Source organism: Salvelinus alpinus, chromosome 17 (assembly GCF_045679555.1).
Source record: "Salvelinus alpinus chromosome 17, SLU_Salpinus.1, whole genome shotgun sequence".
In the NCBI taxonomy this organism is placed as follows: Eukaryota; Metazoa; Chordata; class Actinopteri; order Salmoniformes; family Salmonidae; genus Salvelinus; species Salvelinus alpinus.
Genome location: NC_092102.1, coordinates 1,027,878 through 1,047,834, shown reverse-complemented (window position 1 = coordinate 1,047,834; position 19,957 = coordinate 1,027,878). Strand labels below are relative to the sequence as shown.

Below are 19,957 nucleotides of genomic sequence, written 5' to 3'. Positions count from 1 at the left end.
AAAAGGGAGGGAGAGGAATATAAAAGACAAAAAAACATTGAAGAACAGACTCCTGATCATTTCATTGAAACACATTCTGTTCCTTTGTGAAAACCAGAGAAGCTCTGAAGCAGACATGAGATACTGCTCACCTTGTATATACTGGCACAGTAGTCGAAGGAGTGGGGGTCGTTTGTGTCATACATGAGACATGCTACGTCGCACACAGCGTCCGACGCCTTTAGGAACTCCGTTTCCACGTCCACCTCGTAGAGCTGCCAGGAGAAGACGACAGATTGGAGGTGAGGCTACTGTACTCTACCAAAGGTCAGGGGTCAGAGTTGAGGTTACAGTAAAAGATAATGTACTCACAATGAGGAACTTCTCCTGGTTGCTAACTTGGACAGTGTTTATGGTGTAGAAGGAAAAGGCACCGGTTGAATGCTCCTCTCGCTGAAATAAACACACAGACCCTCATAATTTCTTGTAGTAATGCTAGTAGTTAGGGTAGGTTTTCAACATAATTTCTCAGCTCGAACACATCATATTAATAATGCAGAATGGTCTTACAATGAAGAGTTCAAGGCGTACTATTAGTAACAAAGTACTAAATAGTTCCTCCAGGAATTCTGTATAGCTATTTAGTCTAAATAATATTTAGGCAAACAATAGCAAGATGACCGTACCGCTGTGTTTTGGCCAAGGAAGACCTGAAGGAAGGCAGACTTCCCAGTACCCCGCGGTCCAATCACCTTACATAGGAACACTGACCGCTGAGTCTGGCCCTTCTCCAGGTCCCCGGCCTTCTCCCGAGTCACTGCAGAGCCACACACACATGGACAGCACCAACACATGGACAGCACCAACACATGGACAGCACCAACACATGGACAGCACCAACACACACACACACACACACACACACACACACACACACACCCACCCACCCACCCACCCACCCACCCACCCACCCACCCACCCACCCACCCACCCACCCACCCACACACACACACACACACACACACACACACACACACACACACACACACACACACACACACACAGTAGGGACAGGGAACCATTGACTAATAAAATGGAGTACTATCAAAGCATTTAAAACAATCATATTTCTCCTGGTTAATGTGGGGGAATGCAGAATCTGATCTAAGATGGTGGGGGTAAGAGTAACCTTGGGTGTTTTGGAATTATTTGAGCTTTGGGCCCACTCTCACATTTATAGCAGGGTCAGCTAAACCTGCTCACCTCTGTGGCACAGACTGAGTCTGTGAGGTCATTAGCGCCGGTGAGACTCTTACATTACGTCACCCTACCCTAATCCTGGGAAGCCCTACCCTAATCCATGCAGCCACGCCCTCAATTTTACGCACGCACACAAACATAAATACACACTGGGAGGCCGGTTGAGGTTAATTGACCAATTGAAGGATGCGACTATGGCATTATTATTGATAATCTCAAATGTGTACATTTTGTGTTAGCAGCCCATATACTAACTAAACCACACATTCAATCTCCACACCAGTCAAACTGCATATTCAAAGTTGAACTTTCAGTCATTGTACATCCACAGAAGGCATACAAACTGTATATAATTCTGTCTGTAGAGCCTATACTGAACCAGATTATAGTTCTAATCCTCTAACTACAGTGAGTGAGGTTTACTTTGGCACTAGGATTATTGGTTCTAGTTTACATACATACAGTCCATCTTCCTAGAGAGGCTACATGCAGGATGAAAAAAAAGATGTGTTGACATGTGTGCAGACACAGACACACACCTGTGACTGCAGTGGTTTGGGTGTTCTGCTGAGTAAGGATGGTGTAGCCCAGGTATCCCAAGTACTCCAGGCAGCGATGGATGTCAAGGTATGCTGAAAGCCTGTATACAAAGGGAAGTCACGTTAGTGAAGATAGAGAACAGAATAGGAACCACAGAATTAGGAATTAGAACACTAAAATGGACATGAACCTTTTTATGATGAGATAAAGGTCAGCCATTTTGGTCAGGGAGCTGGTCAACCACGGTTTGCCAGTGCTGTGCTAAGATATTGTGTCAAATAATGATTTTGAAGAATTGGCACTGTATGTTTGTTAACCCCTTAGAACCCAAAGCGGCGTTTCTTTAAATTACTATATAGCGGCCTCGACCGGACTTGTTTTTATAACAATAATATCTCTGTCAATATCGCAAAATTAACTTGCTAACAACCTGTTGTCGTATTCGCGTGACTGTTGTCATCAACCAGAAACTTGGAAGAGGCTCCAAGATGGCAGCTTGAGCACACGCTTCCTACCGAGCACTGCGTACCAACTTTTGAAAGATCGTTCAAAATAACACTTTTCACTACCAAAATAATACTTTGCTTGCTAAAAACACCAGGTTATTGATGATTTAAGATTATATTTTCCAAAATGTCACAGCACGCTGACAGAAAGAGAAATCTTATGGCTACCTCCTCAGCTAGCAATGCTCAGCCATCATCCAATGTCATTACACAGGAGGAAAATGCTTTGATTGACAACTGCAACAAATGGCCTGACAGATGAGGATTTTCCTTCTTTGCCTATAACCCCAAGCAAACCTCCAACTTCCAAGAAAGGCATGTTTGAACTGGGCCCAGATGCCGCTGCCAATAATGGTGTTATCGCCACTCTTTCCAGGCCCGATGCCATAGAGAAAATGGTCGGCGACAACGCAATGAAAATCGAGGGCTTAAAAAAAACAGTTGACTTTGCATGCATGGAAATCAAGGATGTTAAGAAGGTCGCCCACATCGAAAAGCGCGTCGAAAAGGAGGAGGGAAAGATGGACTCTGCCAAAGCAGAATCGCGGAACTCGAATGCTACTCCAGACGGTGGTATCTTGAGACTGTATGGCATTCCCGCGGCAGATGGGGAGAACGTGCGGCAAGAGACCATCAAAGTCTGCCAAGCTATCCTACCTGAGGAGAAGGCTAAGCTAGCAGATGTTGTCAACACTGTACATCGCCTCCGCACGAGAAGGCAGGGTGACTCCAAGCCCAGAGGTGTCATTCTCCAGTTTTTTTTTTTTATACCTTTATTTCAACAAGGAACACAGACTGAGACCAAGGTCTCTTTTACAGCTGGGCCCTGCGTATACATGTTTACACATAGTTTAGGTACAATGATTAAGAAACTACACAAGACAAACAAAACAATCCTTAAACTTCTTGTCAATAGGGGGGCGCTGTTTTCACTTTGGAAAAAATCGTGCCCAAATTAAACTGCCTCGTACTCTATTCTAGATCATACAATATGCATATTATTATTACTATTGGATAGAAAACACTCTCAAGTTTCTAAAACTGTTTGAATTATATCTGTGAGTAAAACAGAACTCATTTTGCAGCAAACTTCCATATAGGAAGTGAAAAATCTGAAAACGATGCTCTGTTCCAGGGCCTGCCTATTCAATTGCCTTATATTTATCGATATGCATGCACTTCATACGCCTTCCACTAGATGTCAACAGGCAGTGGAAGGTGGAATGGGGTGTCTAGCTTGATCTGAGGCCGAACAAGAGCTTTTGGAGTGACAGGTCTGGAAATGTCTTTGTCTTCTCTGGCGCGCGAAGTACGTCGACATTGTCTTCTGATAAGCGTTCGGTATACACGGCTAATATCTCCGGCTCTGATTTTATTTGATACATGTGATAATAACATCGTAAAGTATGTTTTTTCAACCGAGTTTTATCAGATTATTCAACGTTTATTGGGACTTTTGGAATTTTCCGTTCTTTGCGTCAAGAGAAGATGGGCATGTTCGCGCCACATGGCTAGCTAAGGTTGCTAATTCGACAGGAGAAAAGGACATTCTAAAACCAAACAACGATTTATTCTGGACCAAGGACTCCTTGTACAAGATTCTGATGGAAGCTCAGCAAAAGTAAGAACAATTTATGATGTTATTTCGTATTTCTGTGGAAAATGTTATTTCTATTCTCCGCCGTTTTGGCGGGCGCTGTCTCGCAATAACGCAAGCTGTTTGTTATGGTAAAGTTATTTTTAAAAATCTAACACGGTGGTTGCATTAAGAACCAGTGTATCTTTCATTTGCTGTACAACATGTCTTTTTTAGTAAAGTTTATGATGAGTTCTTTGGTCAGATTAGGTGAGTGTCCAAAATAGCTCCTGACATTCTGGGGAAATGTTGCTACATTTTCACAATGTATAACCACGGTTTGCAGCTCTAAATATGCACATTTTCGAACAAAACATAAGTGTATTGTATAACCTGATGTTATAAGACTGTCATCTGATGAAGTTGTTCAAGGTTAGTGATTCATTTTATATCTTTTGCTGGTTTTTGCGAATGCTATCTATGCGTTGAATAAATGCGTTTGTGTGTTTGGCTATTGTGGTAAGCTAATATAATGCTATATTGTGTTTTCGCTGTAAAACACTTAAAAAAATCGGAAATATTGGCTGGATTCACAAGATGTTTATCTTTCATTTGCTGTACACCATGTATTTTTCATAAATGTTTTATGATGAGTATTTAGGTATTTCACGTTGCTCTCTGTAATTATTCTGGCTGCTTTGGGGATATTTTTGATGGTAGCTGCAATGTAAAACTATGATTTATACCTCAAAATTTTCGAACAAAACATAAATTTATTGTATAACATGTTATAAGACTGTCATCTGATGAAGTTGTTTCTTGGTTAGTGACTAATTATATCTCTATTTGGTCGGTTTTGTGATAGCTACCTATGCGGTAGAAACATGGTGAAAATATGCGGTTGAGTCTTTGGCTATTGTGGTTAGCTAATAGAAATACATATTGTGTTTTCGCTGTAAAACATTTTAAAAATCGGAAATGATGGCTGGATTCACAAGATGTTTATCTTTCATTTGCTGTATTAGACTTGTGATTTCATGAAAATTATATTATATGATATCCCTGTCCCGTTAGGCTAGGCTATGCTAGTCAGCTTTTTTGATGATGGGATGGATATTAAGTAAAGGTTAAGAATTTATATGCAGAGACCTGATTAATTCGAGAACCATCTAAGCTTGTAAGTGTAAGTGTATTTTCAACCAACTTTTTGAACCTGTTAAAAATCATAAAATTTGTTTTCTTTGCATTTAAAACAAGTTTCAGCTGTATAAAAGACCCTTGTAATAACTTAAAATCTGTCTCCAATAGTGATAATGCTTGGTCAGCCGTTGAAGCGATAGAGTACATGACAGTGTCATCGGTATATAATGAATTTGACACTTTCTTATCTCATCACCGATATTGTTTATGTAGAGAGTGAACAGTAATGGACCAAGTATACATCACGGATCTACAGGGATGCCACTTGGAAAGCATCCCAAAAAATCTACCTTCCTACGCGACAACAACCTGCGGTTTGCTGAAGACCTCTTCAAAGCAGACAGACAAAGGAGAAACTGTGGCCAGCTGTGGAAAAAGCCCGAAAAGAGGGGAAAGCGGCTTACTTCATCGGAGGGCGCGCTTTCATCAATGGATGCGAAATCAACCTTCCTCCTTGAGGACTGTCATAGACTGTGCCTGGTGGTCAACATAGGCGACCTAGATAGCTACCTCTGATGTGAGCAGATCCCACTCCCGGTTCTCTAAGGTGATTTAACTCTAACTGCACAGGACTACTGGTGTAATGGATATTTACTATTTTATTTGTTCTCTCACTTCTGATATTTTTACCTGCTGTATAGGCAGTGAGCAAGCTCTTTGTTGTTTCTTGTTCTGGCAGTTATCTTTTATGCTAAACTATTCTCACTCAATAATTTATATCTATATGGTGTGCAACGCTGGTTTCTTTTCATTCTTACTCGATTTGCGATTATTGTTTAGCTCGTAGTACTTTCTGTTCTATATTCCACTTTGTCGTTGTCTATAGTTTCACTCAATGCTAGGGGGTTAAGAAATAATGTAAAGCTCAAAGCCTTATTTTTATTTGCCGAACAGCTTGTAACAGATTTACGTTTTTTTCAAGAGTCTCATTCGGTTTCTACCGAAGTCAACTTCTGGAGATCTCAGTGGGGAAATGATGTAAGGCTCTCATGGTTCTGAACGCTCTGCTGGAGTTTTCACTCTAAAGAAAATATTGAATGGAAGTCATTTGCACTCCGACTGTGACCCTTTTGGTCACTTTCTTTGTCTTGTTATCAACATCATTATTATTGTTACCAATATTTATGGGTACAATTCCAAACTTGAAAATTATCAGTTGAATCTTTGGAAAAGCGTATTCTCCATTGGCTAACCAAGTTCCATAACACATTACTTATAGTAGGTGGGGATTTTAATATTTCTCCGAATAATTTAATTGATAGATGGCCTCCGGGACAGTCCACTTCTATGAATACAAGTTTGAGGCAGTTTACGGAAAGGTTTTCGTAATTATTTATTATTAAAAAACGGCCAATATTATTAAAAAAACGTCCGATTAATCGGTATCGGCTTTATTTGGTCCTCCAATAATCGGTATCGGTCGACCTCTAGTATAGATATTTGGAGAGTAAAGTTTCCTATGGCAAGTCTTTCACTTGGAGTAAGAAGGAAAGCTCCAGACAATCACACATAGATTTTTGCCTGGTGTCTAAATGTTTTGATAAACAAGGTATTTCTGTTAACATCCTTGCCACTCCCCTTACTGATCATAGAGCTATTTATATTGACATTAAACTTTTTATCTCTGATAATGGCCTTGGCAGAGCATCCTACTGGAAGCTTAATAACTCTATATTAAAACATGAGTTGGTCAAGATGGATATAAACAATTTAATTCCACACTTCTGGAACAAAGCTATAGATGACAATTCATACAGTAATAACTGGGAGCCTTTTAAATATGAGGTTGGAAAATATTGATGAAAAAATGGGAGTATTCTTGCCAAGACGAGGAGAGCTGAAGAAAGTAATTACAAAGATCACCTCTTGTTCAAAAGCCTGTTGAAAGTCTCTCAGAGGAGAACAAATCTGTTCTGTTTGAGCTACAACACAAGTTGGATGATATGTATAAACTGAAAGCAGAGGGAGCCTTTGTCAGAGGGTGAAGAAAATTCATCTTATTTTTTCAGGTTAGAAAAATACCACTCTAAAAATAATACAATTCAACAATTAAATATTAATGGTTTCATCACAGATGACTCCAAATTTATCTCTAACTTTAGTTGCAACTTCTACAGGAATTTATATAGTTCTAAGTATTGTGATGTTTCCTCAACTCTTTTTTTTACTATCTGGGGGATGTGAAATCAATTGGGGTGGCTGAGGGGGAACAGTGTGATGACCCTATTATAGTTGAAAATATAATTTATTCTATTGAACAGCTTAAAAATTAGAAGTATCCTGGGACTGATGGTATATCTGCTGAGTTTTACAAAACGTTTTCTCAACAGTTAGCCCCATTTCTGATGGAGGTCTTTTCTGAAAGCATTGTAAATAATGCTCTCCCTCCCAGTTTGACTCAAGGTCTGATTACATTAATCCCTAAGCCCAAGAAAGACTTGCTTCTCCTCAATAATTGGCATCCAATCTGTCTGCTCAATAACGACTACAAAATATTAGCCTCTATATTTGCAAATAGAATGAAAGCAGTATTGGACTCAATTATAGAAGAGACCCAATCTCGTTTCATGAGGAATAGACATATATCTAATAATATCCGACTCGTGTTAGACCTTATTGACTATTCTGATCTAATCTTCCAAGATAGTTTTATTTTCTTCATAGACTTTTATGAAGCCTTCGATACAGTGGAACATGAGTTTATATTTCTCTGCCTTGAGAAATTTGGTTTTGGGGAATTATTTTGTAGTACTATTAAAACTCTTTATATGAATGGGAACAGTTCTATTAAATTAAAGCATGTCACTTCTCCTAGATTTGATTTGAAAAGGGGAATTATGCAAGGTTTCCCAATTTTGCCTTACCTCTTCCTGCTTGCAACCCAACTTCTTACAAGTTTTGTTAAATCCCGCGATATAAAAGGGATCTCTATTGCTGACAGAGATATTATCATAAGTCAGCTTGCAGATGACACCACCCTCTTTTTTTGAAAGATGCTGACCAGATTCCTAGAGCAGTCGATGTGATAAATATTTTTTCCAAAGCACCTGGTCTTTGCCTGAACCTTAAGTGCGAATTGTTTGCTGTTAAAGACTGTGTGATAGCCTCTATACGCAATATTCCAGTCAAGGAAAAAGTAACATACCTTGGGATTACCATATCTAAGGAGCAACAGGAAAGATGCTCATTACATTTCAGAACTATTATTGAAAAAACCAAAAAGAAGTTGAACCATTGGTTGCAGAGGGATTTATCCTTGAAATGTCGAGTATTGCTTTCTAAAGCTGAAGGTATCTCCAGACTTACTTATGCAGCCCAGTCCCTCCATCTTGACAACAAAATAGGTAAAGCGGTTGACCAGATGGTTTTCAACTTCATCTGGAAAAATCATACACATTATATTAGGAAATCTGTCGTATGAACACACATGAATACGGTGGTCTCAATTTTTTAGATTTCCCTACTTTGAATAATACTTTTAAGATAAATTGGGCTAAACATTTCTCATTATATCTTCTCCCGTTTTGGTGGCTTCAATTTTATGTTACTTTGTAACTATAACATAGGATAAAGTTCCTACAAAATGATCTGCTTTCATAGACAAGTATTCTTAGCGTGGTCGTTAATATATAAACATAATTTTCCCCCGCATAGGTATTTTATTTGGAACAATAAGGATATTTTGTTTCGAAACAAGTCTTTATTTTTTAAGAACTGGTTCAATAATCATATCCTGCTGGTGAGTCAACTTTATAATGCAGAAGGATTGTTACTCAAGTCTGAGGAATTTCTCTCGTTACAATATCCCTGTTACACCTAGAGTTCGCCATAGTCATTGATGCTATTCCATCTGGAACTCTCATGTTGTTGAGATCAAATCACATTTATTTATATAGCCCGTCTTACATCAGCTGATATCTCAAAGTGCTGTACAGAAACCCAGCCTAAAACCCCAAACAGCAAGCAAAGCAGGTGTAGAAACACGGTGGCTAGGAAAAACTCCCTAGAAAGGCCAAAACCTAGGAAGAAACCTAGAGAGGAACCAGGCTACGAGGGGTGGCCAGTCCTCTTCCGGCTGTGACGGGTGGAGATAACAGAACATGGCCAAGATGTTCAAATGTTCATAAATGACCAGCATGGTGAAATAATAATAATCACAGTAGTTGTCGAGGGTGCAGCAAGTCAGCACCTCAGGAGTAAATGTCAGTTGGCTTTTCATAGCCGATCATTAAGAGTATCTCTACCGCTCCTGCGGTCTCTAGAGAGTTGAAAACAGCAGGTCTGGGACAGGTAGCACATCCGGTGAACAGGTCAGGGTTCCATAGCCGCAGGCAGAACAGTTGAAACTGGAGCAGCAGCACGGCCAGGTGGACTGGGGACAGCAAGGAGTCATCATGCCAGGTAGTCCTGAGGCATGTTCCTAGAGCTCAGGTCCTCCGAGAGAGAGAAAGAGAGAATTAGAGAGAGCATACTTAAATTCACACAGGACACCGGATAAGACAGGAGAAGTACTCCAGATATAACAAACTGACACTAGCCCCCCGACACATAAACTACTGCAGCATAAATACTGGAGGCTGAGACAGGAGGGGTCAGGAGACACTGTGGCCCCATCCGATGATACCACCGGACAGGGCCAAACAGGCAGGATATAACCCCACCCACTTTGCCAAAGCACAGCCCCCACACCACTAGAGGGATATCTTCAACCACCAACTTACCATCCTGAGACAAGGCCGAGTATAGCCCACAAAGATCTCCGCCACGGCACAACCCAAGGGGGGGCGCCAACCCAGACAGGAAGATCACGTCAGTGACTCAACCCACTCAAGTGACGCACCCTCCTAGGGACGGCATGAAAGAGCACCAGTAAGCCAGTGACTCAGCCCCTGTAATAGTGTTAGAGGCAGAGAATCCCAGTGGAGAGAGGGGAACCGGCCAGGCAGAGACAGCAAGGGCGGTTCGTTGCTCCAGAGCTTTTCCGAGTCTGAGACCGAGTCTGCGTCTCTCACATGGGTAGGCAGACCATTCCATAAAAATGGAGATCTATAGGAGAAAGCCCTTCCTCCAGCTGTTTGCTTAGAAATTCTAGGGACAATTAGGAGGCCTGCGTGACCGTAGCGTACGTGTAGGTATGTACGGCAGGACCAAATCGGAAAGATAGGTAGGAGCAAGCCCATGTAATGCTTTGTAGGTTAGCAGTAAAACCTTGAAATCAGCCCTTGCCTTAACAGGAAGCCAGTGTAGGGAGGCTAGCATTGGAGTAATATGATCACATTGTTTGGTTCTAGTCAGGATTCTAGCAGCTGTATTTAGCACAAACTGAAGTTTATTTAGTGCTTTATCCGGGTAGCCGGAAAGTAGAGCATTGCAGTAGTCTAACCTAGAAGTAACAAAAGCATGGATAAATTTTTCTGCATAATGTTTGGACAGAAAGTTTCAGATTTTTGCAATGTTACGTAGATGGAAAAAAGCTGTCCTTGAAACAGTCTTGATATGTTCGTCAAAAGAGAGATCAGGGTCCAGAGTAACGCCGAGGTCCTTCACAGTTTTATTTGAGACGACTTTACAACCATCAAGATTAATTGTCAGATTCAACAGAAGATCTCTTTGTTTCTTGGGACCTAGAACAAGCATCTCTGTTTTGTCCGAGTTTAAAAGTAAAACTTTTTCAGCCATCCACTTCCTTATGTCTGAAACACAGGCTTCTAGCGAGGGCAATTTTGGGGCTTCACCATGTTTCATTGAAATGTACAGCTGTGTGTTATCCGCATAGCAGTGAAAGTTAACATTATGTTTTCGAATGACATCCCCAAGAGGTAAAATATATAGTGAAAACAATAGTGGTCCTAAAACGGAACCTTGAGGAACACTGAAATGTACAGTTGATTTGACAGAGGACAAACCATTCACAGAGACAAACGGATATCTTTCCGACAGATACGATCTAAACTAGGCCAGAACTTGTCCGTGTAGACCAATTTGGGTTTCCAATCTCTCCAAAAGAATGTGGTGATCGATGGTATTTTCACCTTTATTTAACCAGGTAGGCAAATTGAGAACACGTTCTCATTTACAATTGCGAACTGGCCAAGATAAAGCAAAGCAGTTCGACACATACAACAACACATAGTTACACATGGAGTAAAACAAACATACAGTCAATAATACAGTGAAAAATAAGTCTATATACAATGTGAGCAAGTGAGGTGAGATAAGGGAGGTGAAGGCAAACTAAATATATATATAAATAAATAAAAATATAAAAAAGGCCAAGGTGGCGAAGTAAATACAATATAGCAAGTAAAGAAAAACACTGGAATGGTTGGTTTGCAGTGGAAGAAAGTGTAAAGTAGAGATAGAAATAATGGGGTGCAAAGGAGCAAAATAAATAAATAAATACAGTAGGTAAAGAGGTAGTTGTTTGGGCTAAATTATAGATGGGCTATGTACAGGTGCAGTAATCTATGAGCTGCTCTGACAGCTGGTGCTTAAAGCTAGTGAGGGAGATAAGTGTTTCCAGTTTCAGAGATTTTTGTAGTTCGTTCCAGTCATTGGCAGCAGAGAACTGGAAGGAGAGGCGGCCAAAGGAAGAATTGGTTTTGGGGGTGACCAGAGAGATATACCTGCTGGAGCGCGTGCTACAGGTAGGTGCTGCTATGGTGACCAGCGAGCTGAGATAAGGGGGGACTTTACCTAGCAGGGTCTTGTAGATGACCTATCAAAGGTATCAAAGGCAGCACTAAGGTCTAGGAGCACGAGGACAGATGCAGAGCCTCGGTCTGACGCCATTAAAAGGTAATTTACCACCTTCACAAGTGCAGTCTCAGTGCTATGATTGGGTCTAAAACCAGACTGAAGCATTTCGTATACATTGTTTGTCTTCAGGAAGGCAGTGAATTGCTGCGCAACAGCTTTATCATTTTTTTTGAGAGGAATGGAAGATTCGATATAGGCCGATAGTTTTTTATATTTTCTGGGTCAACGTTTAGCTTTTTCAAGAGAGGCTTTATTACTGCCACTTTTAGTGAGTTTGGTACACATCCGGTGGATAGAGAGCCGTTTATTATGCTCAACATAGGAAGCAGCTCTTTCAGTAGTTTAGTTGGAATAGGGTCCAGTATGCAGCTTGAAGGTTTAGAGGCCATGATTATTTTCATCATTGTGTCAAGAGATATAGTACTAAAACACTTGAGTGTCTCCCTTGATCCTAGGTCCTGGCAGAGTTGTACAGACTCAGGACAGCTGAGCTTTGGAGGAATACGCAGATTTAAAGAGGAGTCCGTAATTTGCTTTCTAATGATCATGATCTTTTCCTCAAAGAAGTTCATGAGTTTATTACTGCTGAAGTGAAAGCCATCCTCACTTGGGGAATGCTGCTTTCTAGTTAGCTTTGCGACAGTATCAAAAATAAATTTCGGATTGTTCTTATTTTCCTCAATTAAGTTAGATGTGTAACCAGACCTCACCTTCTTGACCTACCCTCGCTTAATCCAGTTGACTCTCCAATAGGAAAATGTGTTTCTCCTTGCTCCCTCAGAACATCAGATCTATACGTGCTTTATTTCGAAGGGATATTGTATCCATTCCTTATGTCACAACTTACTGGAATACATTTATCAATATTATCTGCTGGAAAAAATTATGGAAAGACATTCATAGTTATATAATTGTTAATATTCTTGATGACTTTTTTTTATTGGAGAATGTGCTGCTCGAGTTCCTTAACCATAATAATAATAAAGAAAAAACATAAATCTAATTGTCCTAATGGAAAAATGCCATTCGTAGATGTAAATTCACTAATAAAAACCACTCTTCCGTGGTTTCTATAAGGAATTCGAGCAGTACATTAAGACCATTCTACATTCTTCTAATAAAAAAGCTGTTAAAACAATCAATGTGTGTTTCTTTTAATTTAAGGTCTTTGTATAATAGCATATGTTATCATTGTCTGTTTGTATACTTCTTGTATGTATACTGGTTTTTCTGCAATAAAACCCCCCCAAAAAAAACAGAAACAGTGCATGCTGATATTTGACTTTAAAAAAACCCGCAACAATTTTCAAGATCTTACTGAGTTACAGTTCATATGAGGAAATCAGCCATTTGAAATAATTTCATTAGGCCTTAATCTATAGACTTCTGTTGGTCACATGCCTTGAAAATCTTGGTTCTCAGGATCTCGTCACGTTATTTTTGTGCATTCAAATTGCCATCGATAAAATGAAATTGTGTTCGTTGTCTGTAGCTTATGCCTGCCCATACCATAACCATGGGGCACTCAGTTCACAACGTTGACATCAGCACCCCGCTCGCCCTCACAACGCCATACACATGGTCTGCGGTTGTGAAGCTGGTTGGACATAGTGCCAAATTCTCTAAAACGACGTTAGTGGCAGCTTATGGTAGAGAAATGAATTCTCTGGTAATAGCTCTGTAGGACATTCCTACAGTCAGCATGCCAATTGCACACTCCCTCAACTTGAGACATCTGTGGCATTGTGTTGTGACAAAAATACACATTTTAGAGTGGCCTTTTGTCCCCAGCACAAGGTGCACTTGTATATTGATCATTATGTTTAATCAGCTTCTTGATAAGCCACACCAGTCAGGTGGATGGATTATCTTGGCAAAGGATAAATGGTCACTAACACGGATGTAAACAAATTTGTGCACACAATTTGAGAGAAATAAGCTTTTTGTGCATATAGAACATTTCTGAGACCTTTTATTTCAGCTCATGAAACATGGGACCAACACTTTACATGTTGCATTGATATTTTTGTTCAGTATACTTTCTGAATATTGTCCTCAGGTCACATTTTTGATTATTTAAAAATTATGTATGGAAGTATAATATATTATACTTGGTACATTTGAGTGAGTAATTTAGTCAAATGTACAATTTAAATACTTCAGGGTTTTTGTTGTGTTAATCATTTTGATAGTGTCTTTACACAATGGAAGACAAAATGAATGTTATTCCTATTGACATGAATGTGGTGTCATATTAAAGAAGAGGTTGTGCTCTTTAAAACTAAGTTGTCATTTATGAAATGTGTGAGAAAATGAGCTTTATCTTGAATATTCTCAGTAATCTACAGAAGCATACTTAAATTCTATTGGGGTCTAAAGGATTAACATGAAACCAACTTCCAAATGTCAATACTTGCCCAACTGATTGCTTGAAAAAAATATTTTTGATAGCATTTATACTTTTTGAACTATAACAATATTTAAATGAGCTCCCAATGCATTTCAATGGGGGAAAAAAGGCCCATAGACTTTAATGGTAAAAATAGACTGGTCCAACTTATATGGCTTGTTGAAGGATATTTGACACTATGTATACTTTTGGAACTATAACTTTACATTTGCATAAATTAACATGGGTTTGAATGAGAACCATAGGAATACAGTGGTAGCTATTCAAAATGGTCCTGCTCCTTGGTTAATTAAGCTTCAAGACTAACTTTAAAACGTTCAGGCTATACTAACTTCAAATTCTATTAACTATAAATATAAACATATGAATAATATAACTCACCAACAATAACTCTTGAACCGTTCGAGCTAGACACCAAATCAACTTTCATGTTCAGGCTATCCTAACTTTACACTCTTTATCAACTATAACTACAGTCCATTCGGAAAGTATTCAGACCCCTTGACTTTTTCCACATTTTGTTACATTACAGCCTTATTCTAAAATGGATTAAATACATTACCCTTATCAATTTTTTTACACAGTATCCCATCATGACAAAGCAAAAACAGGTTTTTAGAAATGTTTGAAAATGTATTAAAAACAAAAACCTTATTTACATAAGCATTCAGACCCTTTGCTATGAGACCTTCTACCTGAGAAATTGAGCTCAGGTGCATCCTGTTTCCATTGATCATCCTTGAGCTGTTTCTACAACTTGATAGGAGTCCACCTGTGGCACATTTAATTGATTGGTCATGATTTGGAAAGGCACACACCTGTCTATATAAGGTCCCACAGTAGGCCGTACATCTCAGAGCAAAAACCAAGCCATGAGGTCGAAGGAATTACTCGTAGAGCTCCGAGACAGGATTGTGTCAAGGCACAGATCTGGGGAAGGGTAGGGAAAAATGTCTGCAGCATTGAATGTTCCCAAGAACACAGTAGCCTCCATCGTTCTTAACTGGCAGAAGATTGGAACCACCAAGACTCTTCCTGGAGCTGACTGCCTGGCCAAACAATCGGGGGAGAAGGGCCTTAGTGAGGGAGGGGACCAAGAACCCGATGGTCACTCTGAAATAGCTCTAGAGTTCCTCTGTGGAAATGGGAGAACCTTCCAGAAGGACAACCATCTCTGCAGCACTCCACCAATCAGGCCTTTATGGTAGAGTGGCCAGACGGAAGCTTATCCTCAGTAAAAGGCACATGACAGCCTGCTTTGAGTTTGCCAAAAGGCACCTAAAGGTCCCTGAGTGACCCAGCCAGAGCCTGGACTTGAACCCGATCGAACATCTCTAGAGAGACCTGAAAATAGCTGTGCAGCAACGCTCCCCATTCACTGAGATAGCTAGCAAGTTTACTAGATAGCTACAGTAGTTGCCTTGATAACCAAACAAACAGACTTGCTACTTTAGCTAACCAAATCATCTGTCCTAGCTTGACAGATATTGAGAGGATCTGCAGAGAAGAATGGGAGAAACTCTCCAAATACAGGTGTGCCAAGCTTGTAGCGTCATACACAAGACTCGAGGCTGTAATCGCTGCCAAAAAGTGCCTCAAAAGTACTGAGTAAAGAGTCTGAATACTTACTGTACCAGTCAAAAGTTTGGACACCTACTCATTACAGGGTTTTACTATTCTCTACATTGTAGAATAATAGTGAAGACATTAAAACTCATGTATTAACTTCTTATGGCTTCAGGGGCAGTTTTGAGTAGCTTGGATAAAAGGTGCACAGAGGTGCCCAGAGTAAACGGCCTGCTCCTCAGTCATAGTTGCTAATATATGCATATTATTATTAGTATTGGATAGTATTGGATTCTAAAACTGTTTAAATTATGTCCGTGAGTATAACAGAACTCATATGGCAGGCAAAAACCTGAGAAAAAAATCCAAACAGGAAGTGGAAATTCTGAGGCTGGTCGATTTTCAACCAAGACTCCATTGAAATCACAGCGAGATATGGATGAGTTTGCACTTCCTATGGCTTCCACTAGATGTCAGTCTGTAGAACCTTGTCTGATGCCTCTACTGTGAAGGGGGGCCGAATGAGAGGGGAATTAGTCAGGTCTGCCATGACCTGACCATTCTTTGACCATGCGCGTTCACATGAGGGAGCTCTGTTCCATCGCTCATCTGAAGTCAATGTAATTCTCCGGTTGGAACGTTATTCAAGATTTATGTTAAATACATTCTAAAGATTGATTCAATACATCGTTTGACATGTTTCTACAGACTGTTACGGGACTTTTGGACATTTCGTCAGGTTTTAGTGAACGCGCTTCCCTGACGTTGGATTTGTTTACCAAACACACTACAAAAATAGCTATTTGGACATAAATGATGGACATTACCGAAAAAAACGAACATTTCTTGTGGAAGTGGGAGTCCTGGGAGTGCATTCCGAAGAAAGATCAGCAAAGGTAAGTGAAGATTTATAATGCTTTAAGAGTTTTGTTGACTGCACAATTTGGCGGGTAACTGTATGGCTTGCTTGTGGCTGAACGCTGTTTTCAGATTATTGAATATTGTGTCTTGCCGTAAAGCTTTTTGAAATCTGACACAGCGGTTGCATTAAGAACAAGTGTATCTTTAATTCTATGTAAAACATGTATCTTTCATCAAAGTTTATGAGTATTTCTGTTATTTGACATGGCTCTGTTGTTTATGACCCCCTTTGAAACAGTCCCTTATTTGCCACTTCCTTGCAGGTCCACTGTCATCAGACCCCTTCTAAAGAAGCCCACCCTGGACCCGGAAGTGCTGGACAGCTACAGGCCAATATCCAACATCCCCTTCCTCTCCAAGGTGTTGGAAAAAGTGGTTGCTGTACAGCTCCAGGACCATCTCAATCAGAACAACCTATTTGAGAAGTTCCCGTCAGGTTTCCTTCCGGCCCATCCTGGTCGTCCTATACATGCTCCCCCTCGGTCGTGCCATCAGTCAGTATGGAATCTCATTCCACTGCTATGCTGATGACACCCAACAGTATGTAAAAACTGCCACAAGTCCCTCTGATGCAGGTGCCCATCTGAACACCTGCCTTGAAGAGATAAGGGCATGGATGAAGCAAAACTTCCTTCAACTGAACAGTAGCAAAACCAAGGCCCTACTTTTTGACACCCCCTTCCAGATCTAGCACTCACCAATAACACACCTCACAATTGAAGGACAGAACATCCCTCTCCCACTCAGTTTCCGATCTGGGTGTAAAGTTTGATTCCTCCCTGACCTTTGACAGCCACATCAAACTGTGTAAATCATCATTCTATCAAATAAGTATTTCTACCAAGATATGTCAAAGAAGTACTATTACCAAGGAATACCATTACAAAAGTATTGCTTCCAAGACACATAACACAATAATAATAGCAATATTAAATGCACTTCACATGATATTTGAAGCCAAGTAAAGCTATCAGTAATAATAGATCTGTAATGTATACGCCGGCAGTCAGGAAGAAGGTGAGTTTTAATACTGAACAGATACAAAAGAACAAACATGGGAAGCGTACTGAACGTGAGAAAAAAACCAATAACACCTAAGGACTGATGACAACAGAGGGCTAAATACAGGGGAAGTAATCAGGGAAGTGATGAAGTCCAGGTGTGCCTAATGATGAGGCGCAAGTGTGCGTAATGAAGGTTGCCAGGTGAGCATAACGATGGGTTGCCAGGCCCGGTGGTTAGTCGACCGGCAACGTCAAGCACCGGAGAGGGGGTGGCGGGAGTAGACGTGACAAAATCACAGCTAAAGCGTCTATGTTTGCTTGTGAATGCTGTATACAGATGCCGTATCTTAATTTGATCATCCCGTTGTTGCAATAATAAATAAGGAAATGCAAACTTGTAGTGTATTCTAGGTTTAAAAAGGCCACTTTACAATTTCAGACTTGATTTGCCCTAACAACAAAAAATGTCCATTAATTATGATCCATATAACAATTCACATGTCCTGTTGCTGCAGGATTATTTTCCTGCTGTAGCCAACTGGCTCAAATTAATGTATTGTGACTGACTCATGTATGGTCACACTCACAACCCATTCCATGCTGTTACTCTTCTAGGGTTGCTTTTAAAATGCTCATCCAAAGCCTCCTTCTGGGGTTTCTGTGGAAAATATTGAAAGAAGTGCTTACTGGAATGTCAAAGCATAGTCAAGATGAGTGACGTGGACAGAGACCAGTGCTTACAGTTTGAGGAGTGGTGGTGAAGAGAGGGACAGGTGTACCTGATCCTCAGTAAGATGATGAGTGCTGAGACAAGGGGTGAAGAGGGACAGGGTGTAGCCAACCGTGTACATCATCATAAAGCTCACCATTAACTGGTTGATCCACAGCTGTGGAAACACATGCAGAGCATGTTACCATGGGAACTGATGTCAGAAGAGATTATGTTAAGTAGGACTTTATACACATGTTCTCACCAACGAAGATATAAACAACTTGAAAAACACAGCTTTCTCAATAGCGTTGAAACGAACACGTAAAAGGATCAGCCGTTCCCAAATCGCTTCCTAGCCATTCAACTTGGCCTTAATCATTCATGGTTTGCAGATCTGTAAGGCGAAAACTCCATTACTACACTGCTTATACATATGGTATCCAGACCCTTCAGATCTGCAGAAATTGAAGGGTTAGCATCAAGGGGCTGCATAAGTTGACAGCAGTACAGCACTCCAAATGATGGCACAGAAGGCTGATTTACCTAAAGAGCTCAGGGGCACAGTGCTCATTAACACCTACAAGTACAAAAACAGATTGTGTAGTATTTATGCCAGGTGCCTCCTGAGATGTGACTTCCTGTTCCTCTTCACACTGAGACATGTCCCTCCAGACTTCCTAGTCCTCCTCCTCCACCCACCAGAGCCACACCGCCGACGCACCACACCCTGAGACACTGGACATCTCGGGAAACATACACACATAAATACACGTTTAGTGTGCAAAGACAAAAACCTCTCTTCCCACAGAAACAGGCATACAGTCAATGTGCCCACACACACATACTATTCTGAAAGCAACACACACAATGTGTCACGCTTACTCCCTCTCCCCCGTTCAACGTCGCCGGTCTACTAACCACCGGTCCTGGCAACCCATCATTACGTACACCTGGCAACCATCATTACGTACACCTGCACCCCATCATTATGCACAACTGGACTTCATCACCACCTTTATCTAGCACTCTGTAGCCTCACTCATCAGGCAGTATTGGTTCTGTTTTCTTGTCCAGACCCTTCTTGGTTTGTATCTCTCCATGTTTGTTATTATTCAACTCACCAACTCCCCCTGCGTCTCCATTTCAGAATACTGCCTAAACAAAATGGAAGCAGCAGGTAATCAAGACATCTCCCAGATGGTCGGCAAACACCACGATCAGCTGGCGTAACGAGATGGCAATGGATGAGGTTCTCCTTGTTCTTCAACGCCTCGACATTACCCGAGGGCCGTCACCTCCAACTAGCGGAGGATTCTCTAACACGAGTCGACTCAGCGAGCCAGCACCCCATCCATTAGTCCCCCTGGTCAGCGAATATGACGGGACTCCATCTAAATGCTGTGGCTTCCTACTCCAGTGCTCCCTCTATTTCGCCCATCAGATGGGAGCCTCCACCACCGAGAGGTCCAAAGGTTGCCACGGTTATTGCCCTGCTGACCGGATGGGCGTTGGAGTGGGCTATGG

The 19,957-nt window shown here is 40.8% G+C and overlaps 1 protein-coding gene and 1 long non-coding RNA gene across 2 annotated transcripts; both read right to left on the bottom strand.

The window, feature by feature from the left end:
* Positions 1 to 56: 56 nt before the first annotated feature.
* LOC139543204 (mitochondrial Rho GTPase 2-like) lies at positions 57 to 17,116 on the bottom strand. The gene is made up of 8 exons (XM_071349472.1): positions 17,017 to 17,116; positions 8,368 to 8,439; positions 8,218 to 8,222; positions 5,371 to 5,522; positions 1,779 to 1,879; positions 666 to 796; positions 352 to 432; positions 57 to 254 (listed from the first exon to the last, which is right to left on the bottom strand). The coding sequence occupies exons 1-8, from the start codon at positions 17,114 to 17,116 to the stop codon at positions 57 to 59; spliced, it is 840 nt and encodes a 279-aa protein (XP_071205573.1).
* Positions 17,117 to 17,723: 607 nt separating this feature from the next.
* On the bottom strand, positions 17,724 to 19,176 carry LOC139543224 (uncharacterized). Its single transcript, XR_011668623.1, has 4 exons — positions 18,977 to 19,176; positions 18,696 to 18,827; positions 18,463 to 18,608; positions 17,724 to 18,379 (listed from the first exon to the last, which is right to left on the bottom strand). It is a non-coding gene; the product is annotated as an uncharacterized lncRNA (long non-coding RNA).
* Positions 19,177 to 19,957: the final 781 nt, after the last annotated feature.

Excerpts from the sequence above, each read along its gene's own strand:
- LOC139543204 (XM_071349472.1), bottom strand. The coding sequence starts at position 17,116 with ATGGTCCTGGAGCTGTACAGCAACCACTTTTTCCAACACCTTGGAGAG. Across the intron at positions 1,880-5,370 it reads AGGTCTTCAGCAAACCGCAG|GCTTTCAGCATACCTTGACA; the intron begins GTTGTTGTCGCG and ends CTTTGTATACAG. Across the intron at positions 255-351 it reads ACCAGGAGAAGTTCCTCATT|CTCTACGAGGTGGACGTGGA; the intron begins GTGAGTACATTA and ends TTCTCCTGGCAG.